This window comes from Pristiophorus japonicus, chromosome 15 (genome assembly GCF_044704955.1).
Source record: "Pristiophorus japonicus isolate sPriJap1 chromosome 15, sPriJap1.hap1, whole genome shotgun sequence".
NCBI classification, from domain to species: domain Eukaryota; kingdom Metazoa; phylum Chordata; class Chondrichthyes; family Pristiophoridae; genus Pristiophorus; species Pristiophorus japonicus.
The window spans coordinates 55,685,032-55,697,655 of NC_091991.1; the positions used below are offsets into that span (position 1 = coordinate 55,685,032).

At 45.7% G+C, this 12,624-nt stretch overlaps 1 protein-coding gene across 6 annotated transcripts in view; it reads right to left on the bottom strand.

Annotated features, from left to right (window-relative positions):
* itfg2 (integrin alpha FG-GAP repeat containing 2) overlaps positions 1-12,624 on the bottom strand; it is a 355,330-nt gene that overhangs the window by 253,562 nt on the left and 89,144 nt on the right. For all 6 annotated transcript variants that reach the window (XM_070900459.1, XM_070900460.1, XM_070900462.1 and 3 more), the window contains one exon: positions 3,393-3,541. In XM_070900459.1, the coding sequence (XP_070756560.1) occupies positions 3,393-3,541 (149 nt within the window). The remainder of the gene's footprint in view (positions 1-3,392; positions 3,542-12,624) is intronic.

Here is a 12,624-nt window from a genome sequence, read left to right on the forward strand (position 1 = left end):
AATGCTGGCAGATCAAGATTACCCAGGGGTGCTCTATGTTCTCCCGCCAGCATTCACATCTGCACAGGGAGGTGGAATTACAATGCTTTGGAAGATGTAATGATGGTGAATGGTCCTCTTCCCAAAGAAAGCAGCACCAGATTCCAATAATAACTACAATAAGTGAATGCCTGACTAACCAATAAGCTGGATGGTTCTTCGGAACCCGCCCTCCCCACCCCCACCATAATAACCGCATGTCATGTTGTATATTTTAATGCATGAAAGAAGGCATGCCCAGGGTGATCAAGAGTCAGTGTTGTCCAATTGGCTGTACCTGTCAAAATACCACTAAGTATTTCCACAGGTCCTAGCAAAGGCTCTTGGGGCCTGTCTTCTCAGCATCAGCGCTATGCCTTCTGCTAAAAGAACACTTGCAGCTACCGTATGGCACAGAGCTGGCACATACAGGTTTCCTTTCCCTTCACTTTTGCCTGCCACTTCTTAATCCCCTGTATTGGCAAAAACTAATAGGTCGATATTTTTGAGGCTCCTCAGACACTTCCTGAACTTTTGTTCCCATATTGTGACATTCCTTTTTCATTTTCCCTAGCCCTTTAAATTTTACATACAGGCAATTTTCCTTTCTCCTATTAGTGTCTTCCCTAGATCAATCTGATTCTGTATTTGGCACTGTGAATAATTATAGAAATGGACACACAAGAGACTTGAGTGCTACATGACCCTATTTATGACCTTATGCCATTTAGAACTGACTTACACCTGTTGGTGAAAATTGAGCATTGTATGCCTACTTTAGGATAACAAAATTAATTTTTAAATGTGTTTTACTGATCAACATTTAATTCAAAATAATCATTCATTTTACAAAGAAAATAGATATGGGAGACATTGTACACATTTTATAAGATCATCAATGCATTTATGATATTACAAATAATGCAGAGAGGAAATCGTCCCACGTGAGTACAAGAACTGCATGACTTTTTCAAAATGAGTACGTTTTATTACTGCATAAAGTCTCTCGATTTGAGTTTCTTCCCTACTAGACTACCTGTTGGCACTACCGATGAAACCCGGCCCTGAGCAGCTGCATTAGAAACAGCAAAAGATACGGCTTTCGACTAGTCTCAGAGGCACACACCATCAGAAAATCAAGCTATCAGCTGGGTGCTCTGCATCCCCAACTAATAGCTTGAATCAGGCACCTCCAGATTGATTCTCAGGGCAGTCTGAAGTTACAACGCTGCTGTTTATAATGCAGCTACTCGGAAACACTCGCTATTGGTGATGTTACAAAGGGCCCTAGCAAGGAGGGCAACAACATAGCTCAAGTACTAAAAATGACATTTCTTTTTAAAAAGTCAAATCAGATTCTTGTAACTACAGGGGAGATCTCCAGATACTAGTGCTATTAAAGCTTTTGTGCTGCACTGATGGGCAAAATTAGCCAGCAACGTAGTAAACTTCGGTCAACTCATTTTAATAATTATTTATAGCTTTGGCCTTGAGTGGAGAGCAAGTATAACTAGAGAAGCAGGAAGTCTGATCAGCAGGTCAAAATTAAAAGGATATAGGCACTTAAAGGTCTATCCATTTTGTTCTGCCTACTAAGTCTCACACGAGATTCTTGAGTCTTTGAGTCAGAAGATAAAGGGCTCAAGTCCCAATCCAGACAATTGCAGTGAGTGGGGACAAGAATATGGTCTCTAAATACTGGATTGAGATCTAGTCGGGTTCTCACCCACGGACAGAGTGACCACTTGTTCTTTAATGGTATTGCCGCCTCTGCATCAGAAGGGTTGGATTCAGGCACCTCTCCAGACAACCCCAGTGAGCAGGCAACAGAGTGTCAGCTGGGTTGACGTCCAGCAGGGGAAGAGTAGCTGAGATGGTCTTCCATTCCCTTCCTTACAGTTTTTATCTTCAGAGTACCTGCTCTGTCTTCGCTTACTGGGAGTTTCTGAAGTGGGGCTCAAATCAAACCCTTGTGACTCAGAGGCTCACTCCTGTACTTACAGGAATTTGGTTGGTCATAATATTACAGCCTTTATCAAGTTTCAAAATGAATCTTAAATATTTCTTAAGCCTGGGAAGGAGAAATGGCATAGAAAGGAAACTCAATGTGGAGGTACAAAACAGATATTATGGGAAAATGACAGAGTGGTACAACACCCGACTCCCGTTTGATGGATGGTCTAATGCACATGGAACTAGATGAGATTGTCCTATTTGCCATTTCAGGGTACTCGCACTAGAAGACAATTGTGCACCTTTTTTGGCAGCAGGTAGTAACCAGGTTCAACATTGTGTCCACTACCTGCACAACCCAAGAATACATACTCATTTTAAGGAATCTGGCAAGGAAAGCCTACCCAACAGTACCAGTATCTAATAGATGGCCAAAGAATGTGTGTCATAGTGTTGCTTATCAACCTGTTCCAATATACCTTACCCATGTGAAGCTATTTTGCACCTTATGCATACTCATACCTTCGGAGGGCACATCTTCAAGATGCGTCATGCAGTTCAAAATGTAGTCACACTCATCTTCCAAGGCCATAAAACCTCAAATAAAATAAACTAGCTCCATGATGCACAGTAATTTTACTGTCAACCAGTTAATATGCAGATTGTGCATGTCAATCACTGTATGTGCTCCTTTGGTTTCCAACCTCCCCAGACTACATGACACTCAAGGTCAACCCTATCTGGCCTGCTACAAGTATAGACAGTCCTCCCTTTAATCATTCCTCTGGTACTCCTCCATGTTCCCTAGCTCCCTAAGGGCAATACAAATTCCAAAAAGAATGTCCATTCTACCAGCTGGGACTGATGTAACTCACAATTAAACTCCTATGACTATATGGTAGGTGATACAAAGAGAAAAAAATAAAGTAAAAGGCAAAATTAAGTAAAATGCAAAAGCAAAACCAATGCTTCTGAATAAATGTAACATAAAATCCAAAAAGGCTCAAAAATATTCAGACTAAGCCGAGGTAAATGACCTTAAGACCAGGAAGTCACTTCTTTTGGCTGTGCATTGCAGAGATTATGTCATGCTCGTGGCAAAAAACAATGGAAATGCAAGGCAGAGAAGCCCCACTTAATTTTATTGAATTTTGTAACTTAAGTGAGACTTGCACACACAGGTAGCACAGCTTCCTGCTCCCCCACCACTGTCCAGTTGGAAAACACCACAAAGTGCGCACCCAGCACATTACCAGTACTCAGACATAGCATCAGATATTCCCCTGTACCTGTGCATGGCAGCAGAAAACTTCTCTTCTATCTTTCTTCTATATAAAATGGAGTATTTAAAATAAAAAGCATCACCCTGAACTTTACTTTGAAATTGTTCTCAGTGATCTACATATTCTTTGGAACTTTACCTGTTCGAGGTTCCAGATGGATCTCTTTTTGGTGCCCTTTCTTGATCCAATCTCCAGGTGCAGAGTAGAACTGCATATCCACAGCCCGGCTGTGAGACCATCAGTTCTGGGGTCCCATCAGGCCCTGGATTCACTGTAAGACTATCCACCTGTTGCAACAGAATGCAAATCATTAGGGTAAAACAAAACTATTTGATGTGCCAACCAACATTCACTGTAACCTTTTTTAGCGACCTCTTTAAGGGGCTACGCGGGATATTCAAAATACCACACAAGCGGGTTTTTACACTGAAAAGCTGCAAAGCCAGTTGCGCCGATACCCTGGAGCACTGTGCTGTCACGCGGCTACACAGCTTGGTGCCAACATAATTTCCCAATGCTCCCACAATTCCCCATCTGCTTCCACAGCTAGGGAGAGCAACCCGCGAGGGAGTCGCATCCCAATCAGTGAGCCACAGAAGTCTGGGATGGAATCTTTTCATGGTCTTTCCCCTCTGTATATCTATAATCTCCTTCAGCTCTACAACATGCCTTCCCCAGAACTCGCTAGCCCCTTGTGCAATCCCCCTTCCCTTCGCCCCCACTATTGGTGATCATGCCTTCAGCTGCCTTGGCCCCACCTCTGGAATTCCCTCTGTTGTGTTCATACTCTATTTGTTTGTTACAGGACACTAGACGGGTATTAGGATCCTGCGAGAGCTATTCACACACTGCTGTAAACATGCTGGTTCATGCTGGTTTTGGGACACCATTATGGGGAGTTGCTACAAAGGACACAGCTAGTTACACTTCTTCTGTTTCAGTTAATCTGTTTATTTATGTACACGACATAATTTGGTGATGAGGATGAATCAAAGTAATCTCCCTACCACCCACCTTTCCTCTCCACACCTGGGGACCCTCCAATTCCGTGGCCGAGATGGATAAAAAACTTTTTCTACGTGCATCACGGCGAGTGGGTTAGACGGCGACAATGTAACACCAGCTTGCCGCCATGCAATACTTATCCACTGCCTCGGCACCGAAGGCCAACGCATCTTTGGCCAAATCAAAGACACAGAGTCCTACGACAAAGAGAAATATTTTGGGCCAAAGAAAAGTATAGTATCATCAACAGGGGCAAGGGAACGATGAACCGAACAGTATATAATTTAATTAACTGAACTGGCCGCTACGTGTAACTTTGGAGCACTCACAAAGGAAATGATCAGGGATCAAATTATTGAGAAAACAACGATCCCCCGCATTCGGGAACATTTGCTAATGGAGGATGAAAAAATGACATTGGATAAAGCCATTTTGGCCATCCAAATCGAATCAGCGCTTTCCGATTCAAAAGCAATCAGATCTCCTGCTTACCCTGTGCAGCAGACTTCAGCTACAGCCATGTGCAAGGCATTCGTCCAAAATCACAGCAGAGACCCAGGGCTAGTAATAAGCCACCCACGATGGGTCGCAGGCCTAACTTCCACTGCTTTAATTGTGGGGACAAATCACATTCAGCAAAGAGACCTACCTATCTTGCATGTGGGAAGAAATTCTCTGCATGTGGTAAAATGAACCATTTTGCTAGTGTCTGTCGCTCACCGCAGCATATTCGACATGTGGACAACCCAGATAATAATGAATCCAGTATGGTTTACACCGTAGTGATATTTCACACATTGTCCTTGAATTTGCTCAGACCAGTGACGTAAACATTGACGGCACGCCTATCTGCCTCATTGACCTTGGAGCCAAAGTCTCCATATTGAGCGAGGCTGTGTACAAAACCCACTACAAGCACTGCAGCTCGCAACTTCCAATCTACATGCATACTCCAGCTCCAAAATTGAGGTACTTGGAGTCATATCTGTCCTGATATACTACAAGGACATAACATTGGAGAACTTTTCCTTTCGTATCACGAAGGGAAGCAGCCTCATGGGTGTTGACCTTTTTGACAAGCTTGGGTTCAAAGTTTACGACCCAACCGGCAAACCTATATACACGATGGACTTTGACAAGCAGTATCACTCAATCTTCACAGATTTGGAGTGACAACAAAATTGTGCCATCATCCCCACGTTGACCCTTCTGTCAAACCAGTTATGCAGCGACTTCATCGTTTCCCAGTCATAGTTCGCGACCAAGTAGCCGCATAAGTAACACGACTCGAATCTCGGAATCATTGAGAGCATTGACTCTTCACCCTGGATCTCGAACTTAGTCATTGCTTAGTGTAAAAATGGGGAGATCCGCCTATGCATCGACTTGAAAGAGGTCAACAAGGCCATCATCCCCGACAAGTAATCTCATCTTACCATCGACGAACTGTCTTCAGAATTCCACGGCTCAATAGTCTTTACGAAACTCAACATGCACCGTAGTTACCTGCAAATACCCCAAGCGGAGGTCAGCAAATCGCGCACGGCATTCACGTCGCATGATGGTCTGTATCAGTTTCGACGCATGCCCTACGGACCAACTTCTGCACAAAGTGCATTTCAGAAGATTGTCACTACTATGCTAGCAGGCATAAAGGGAGCCCTCAATTTGCTTGATGATATCGTCGTCCATGGAAGGACAATGGAAGAACATGACCAGCGACTTCACGTGGTTATGGCTAGACGCTACACAAAACATTACATTTAAGGTCGATAAGTGTACATACGCTGCTGGAGAAATAAACTTTTTGGGTTACAGTCACAGCAGAAGGTGTCGACACGATCCAGCGAATGCAGGAGGCTACCAACAGCAAAGAACTTTTATCATTCCTCGGCAACTTCTATCTGAAGTTCGTCCCGCACTATGCACACATTGCCGAACCACTTCGCAAGTTGCTGCGCAAGGACGTCCCTTGGGAATGGACAGATTCCCAGGCTCAGGCATTCACCACACTTGAGAAAATCACATCCCCTCCTATCTTCGCGCACTTCAATCTGAATGCTACTATGTATGTCACCACGGATGCATCAGGCACCGCCATGGGTGCTGTGCTCTTGCAATGGATTGATGGCCTGGAACGCCCAGTCACCTTCGCCTCTCGCACGTTCTCTTCTGCAGAACGTAAATACTCTACAGGGGAGCACAAAGCACTCACTTGCATCTACACATGTGAACACTGGCACATCTACCTCTATGGCAGGAATTTTACTCTCCGTACGGATCACCAAGCGTTAACTACGCTACTCGCTACAACTGGATCTGGGCACAGATCACTATGAATCAGCCGATGGTCAGATTGCCTTCATCAGTATAACTTTGATGTACAGTACATCACTGGCAGTTGCAACCACGTAGCTGACATGCTCAGCCGCTCGACACCTGCTTCAGACTCTGGTGCTGACTTGTTCACAGATGACGACACATATGTCACGTCAATCATCACTCAGTCCATCAGAAACCTTGTCTCCTGCGACGAACTCAAAACCGAATCAGAGTGATGCTACATTCCAGCAAGTGTGTCACTTCCTCCAGACTGAGTGGTCTAAGCAAATTCTGGAAGAGCTGAAAACCTTCCACAGACTTCGCGATGAATTTTCCGTTTGGAACGATGGCTGCCTAGCTCGTGGTGATACAGCAGTGAATCGCAAGTCGCTTCAACAGCGCGTTCTCTCATTGGCACACGATGGACACCTTGGCATTGTCCGCATGGAGCAGAGATGTCGTGATTCAGTATGGTGGCCTGGGATTGACACTCTCATCGAGGAGTTTGTCTCACACTGCAAAGCATGCAGTCTGAGCAAAAATGCCACAAACATCTGAGCAGCGCCAATGAAGCCTATTCCCATAGCCACAAAGACCATGGCAACAACTTCAGTTGGATATCTTTGGTCCAGTTGAAGCAGCTCCACAGCACCAGCACACAGCGCCAATACCCCCGACCTAGGAGGGAACAACTGAGCAGCAGCGGAGCATAAAAGAGCAGCAGCTGCCACTGCAAGGAGCAGCGCGAGCAGGTAAGAGAGGGCGACAAAGGAGAACAGGGCGACTACATCCGACGTCACAGGAAAGCAGGGAAGTGATTGATTGGTGAGTTTTTCTTGCTTTAAATTAAGGGCCTTAGATTAGGGACCGGGATTAATAACTAAAAAGTAAATCTAATTAAATTAAATACATTAGAGATGGCAGGACAGCCAATGCGTTTCTGCTGTTGCATGTGAGAGCTGGTTGACCCCACTGTCAGGAACTTTGGCTCAGTGTTGATGAGCTGGAATCCGAGCTGCAGACACTACGACACATCAGGGAGGGGGAGAGTTACCTAGACGCCACAATCCAGGAGCTAGTCACACCAATTAGAGGAATTAATTCAAATTCGATCCGTGGTCAGGGAAAGGAGGGTGTGACTACAAGCAAGGAAGGTATGGGAATTCAGGATGGAGTGATGGAGGAGCCTCGGCCCTTGCTCTTGTCCAACAGGTTTGAGGCTCTTGCTCCCTGTGTGGATGAGAGCAGGGACTGCAGGGAGGATGAGCAAACTGACCACAGCACCGTGGTACAGGGGGCCATTCAAGTGGGGGGAGTAAAAAGAAACATTGTAGTGGTAGGGGACAGTATCATTAGGGGGATAGATAAGGTTCTCTGCAGCTGAGAGCATGAGTCCTGAAGGCTGTGTTGCCTGCCCGGTGTCAGGGTTAAGGACATCTCCTCAGGGCTGGAGAGGAACTTGGAATGGGATGGGGAAGATCCAGTTGTCGTGGTCCACGTGGATACCAATGACATAGGTAGGACAAAAAAAAAAGAGGTTCTGCTGAGGGATTATGAGCAGCTAGGGGCCAAATTAAAAAGCTGAACCACAAAAGTAATAGGGCTAGAACCTCCACTTTTTTTGCATGCTTAACGCCCATTTTACCGCTGAAATGACATAACACCCATATATCACCCATTTTGGCACAAAATGGAAACTGGCGGGCATTTTTCGGCAACTTATCGCCGAGCATCACTTTCCCCATGTGCTTAACACTAGGAAAAAATATTACCGCCCATCTACTTTTTTGGGGCGGAATCAGCAGAATGGCCGAATTCAACGCCCATAATATCGCCCAGCGTTACTTTCCACACGGATTTCACGCCGAGATTCAATATTAATGCCCGCCCACTTTTTTTTGTCGTAAAGAGCATATTTACCGAAACTAGCAGCCATGAGATCGCCCTGTGACAATTTCACCACCTCGCGCACATATCGCCCACAATATCGCTCGCCCAAAAAACCGCCCAGAAAAAGTGGAACTAACTGGAACAAATCACAGCGTTATGGACGCCATGTTCTAGATCACATGGCGCGTCCTTTAAAAAGCTGCTGTGCTTCAATCTCGGCGGAGTTCGGATGTACTCTACAGGTCGTTGGAGTTGATGTGAACATCTGTAAAAACATCTTGACCATCTGTGACCGATTGGAATTGAAGAGGTGTCATCATTGGTGTTGTCTATAGAAGAACTCCACGAGGCTGAATACTGTGAGCTAAACTTAGTGTGACCTTAGTCTTCTTTATTACAACTCCAGAGTGCCGAAACAACATGGCAGCCAACCTTTTATACTGGCCCTGCACGTGTGTGCAGGTAACCTTTAGGATTCCAACAGTCATGCCCTCTGGTGGCAAGTATTACATAGTTACATACATAACAGTCGGGGCATTCCTTGTTTGTGACCAATCGGTGGAAAACAGAGCTACTGCAATGGGGCCTGTCCTTTCTCACCCTCTCTTGGTGACCATGCAGCAGACTCAACATCGCCAAAGGATCGCTCCACTGCATTATGCGCCCAATGTAAGACATGACAGACAGATGAGGAGGACCAGATGTTACATCCTGCCGCAAGTACAAGGAGAAGCATTCTTACTTCGACTTGCCCAACTCCACCTGCCTTCGGAGACTGCGCTTCCACAAAGAGGTTATCACTGATAAAGGCAGATCTGTAGCCTGCCAGCACCATCAGTACTGCACTGTCCGTCGAGGTCAAAGTCACCGCGGCATTGTCGTTCTACGCAGCGCTACATTAGACAGATCACTGAAGCCCTGTATGCAAGCAGGAGGAACTTTATACTGCATCTGCCATGCATTTGCCCACTCACCTAACCTGTCCAAGTCACCCTGCATCTTCTTAGCATCCGCCTCACACCACCACCCAGTTTAGTGTCATCTGCAAACTTGGAGATATTACACTCAATTTCTTCATCTAAATCATTAATGTGTATTGTAAAGAGCTGGGATCCCAGCACTGAGCCCTGTGGCACCCCACTAGTCACTGCCTGCCATTCTGAAAAGGACCCGTTTATCCCAACTCTCTGCTTCCTGTCTGCCAAACAGTTCTCTATCCACGTCAGTGCATTATCCCCAATAACATGTGCTTTAATTTTGCACAGCAATCTCTTGTGTGGGACCTTGTCAAAAGCCTTTTGAAAGTCCAAATACACCACATCCACTGGTTCTCCCTTGTCCACTCTACTAGTTACATCCTCAAAAAATTCCAGAAGATTTGTCAAGCATGATTTCCCTTTCATAAATCCATGTTGACTTGGACCGATCCTGTCACTGCTTTCCAAATGCGCTGCAATTTCATCTTTAATAATTGATTCCAACATTTCCCCCACTACTGATGTCAGGTTAACCGGTCCATAATTACCCGTTTTCTCTCCCCCTCCTTTTTTTTAAAAAGTGGTGTCACATTAGTTACCCTCCAATCCATAGGAACTGATCCAGAGTTGATAGACTGTTGGAAAATTTATCACCAATGTCTCCACTATTTCTAGGGCCACTTCCTTAAGTACTCTGGGATGCAGACTATCAGGCCTCAGGGATTTATCGGCCTTCAATCCCATCAATTTCCCGCCTCATAAGGATATCCTTCAGTTCCTCCTTCTCACTGGACCCTCGGTCCCCTAGTACTTTCGGAAGGTTACTTGTGTCTTCCTTTGTGAAGACAGAACCAAAGTATTAGTTCAATTGGTCTGCCATTTCTTGTTCCCCATTATAAATTCACCTGAATCTGACTGCAAGGGACCTACATTTGTCTTCACTAATCTTTTTCTCTTCACATATCTATAGAAGCTTTTGCAGTCAGTTTTTATGTTCCCAGCAAGCTTCCTCTCATACTCTATTTTCCCCCTCCTAATTAAACCTTTGGTCCTCCTCTGCTGAATTCTAAATTTCTCCCAGTCCTCAGGTTTGCTGCTTTTTCTGGCCAATTTATATGCCTCTTCCTTGGATTTAACACTATCCTTAATTTCCCTTGTTAGCCACAGTTGAGCCACCTTCCCCATTTTATTTTTTTTACTCCAGACAGGGATGTACAATTGTTGAAGTTCATCCATGTGATCTTCAAATGTTTGCCATTGCCTATCCACAGTCAACCCTTTAAGTATCATTCACCAGTCTATTCTAGCCAATTCACGTCTCATACCATCGAAGTTACTTTTCCTTGAGTTCAAGACCTTAGTCTCCGAGTCACTCTCCATCTTAATAAGGTATTCTCGTACAAGATTGCTAATTAGTCCTTTCTCATTACACATCACCCAGTCTAGGATGGCCAGCCCTCTAGTTGGTTCCTCGACATATTGGTCCACAAAACCATCCCTAATACACTCCAGGAAATCCTCCTCCAACGTATTGCTACCAATTTGGTTAGCCCAATCTATATGTAGATTAAAGTCACCCATGATACCACACTTGCCTTCGGAAACTGCACTTCCACAAGGTGGTGATCAATGAAATATGTGAGCTCATCAGGCCACGTATGCAGCCTGCCATCAGGACTTCACCACCTTGCACACATATCGCCCGCCCAGAAAAAGTGGAACTGTTCTGAACTGAAGCCAGCAGTGTGGCTCCCATTTTTAAAATCACAGGTCGCTTCATTCAAAAGGCTGCTTCAACTTCAGGGGAGTTTCCATTGACTCTGGAGTTCTTCTCAGGTGAAGTGACCATCTCAACAAACATATTTTCAGACTCTGAACTATTGGGGGTTTAACCGAGGTGTATTTTAGTAAGGAAATTATTGCTTCTGATCAATCGCTATTATACTTTCATTGCAATAGGGCCAGCCATTTCTCAGCCTGCATTGATTAATAGGCAAATGCTGCAGAGTGCAGATGACTCAATGTGTGATGCACATCTTTATGTCCCCAATTTAAGGCGTGCAAGAATGAGGGGGGCCAAACCATACACACCCCGCACGTACAGGGAAAAGAGGTCTTACCTCGACGTCTCCGACCACACTGCGCTTCCACAAGGTGGTGATCAATGAAATATGTGAACTCATCAGGCCACGTATGCAGCCTGCCGTCAGGGATTCAGTGTCGGTCGAGGTCACCGCGGCATTGTCTTTCTACGCGTCCGATTCCTTTCGGGCCTCCGTGGTCGAGATGTCCCTCTGTCTCACCATGCAACCCATCGCTGCATTAGACAGGTCACGGAAGCCCTGTACGCGAGAAGGATGGACTTTATCAGCTTCCCCATGACCACGGAGGCTCAGACTGACAGGGCTGGAGCATTCTACCACATTGCTAAGTTCCTCAGTGTGCAGGGAGCTATACAGTGCACTCACATCGCCGCAGTGTGATCTCCATCTCAGGACCCGGAGCATTTTCGCAACAGAAAAGGATTTCACTCCCTGAAGGTCCAACTAGTTGTCGACCACAACCAGATCATGGCAGTGAATGCCAAATGTCCGGGCACCTTCGATGAGGCTCACATCCTGATTGAGAGCGCTGTCTCTGACATCTTTAAGAGTCAGCCACATCATCATATCATAGGCAGTCTCTCGGAATCGAGGAAGACTTGCTTCCACTCCCAAAGTGAGTTCTTTGATGGCTGAACACTCCGATACAAGAGCCATAGACCCTGTTACAGGTGGGACAGACATTCGTCAAGGGAAGGGGTCGGTGGGGCTGGTTTACCGTGCGCTCCTTCCGCTGCCTGCTCTTGGCCTCTTCATGCTCTTTGCATTGGGACGCGAAGAGCTCGACGCCCTCCCGGATGAACTTTCTCCACCTCGGGCGGTCTTCGGCCAGGGTCTTCCAGGTATCAGTGGTGATGTCGCACTTTACCAGGGAGGCTTTGAGGGTGTCCTTGTAACGTTTCCGCTGCCCACCTTTGGCTCATTTACCATGACGGAGTTCCACATAAAGCATTTGCTTAGGGAGTCTCATATCTGGCATGCAAACTATGTGGCCTGCCCAGTGAAGCTGATCCGAGTGTGGTCAGTGCTTCAATACTGGGGATGTTAGCCTGGTCGAGGAAATTGATGTTGGTG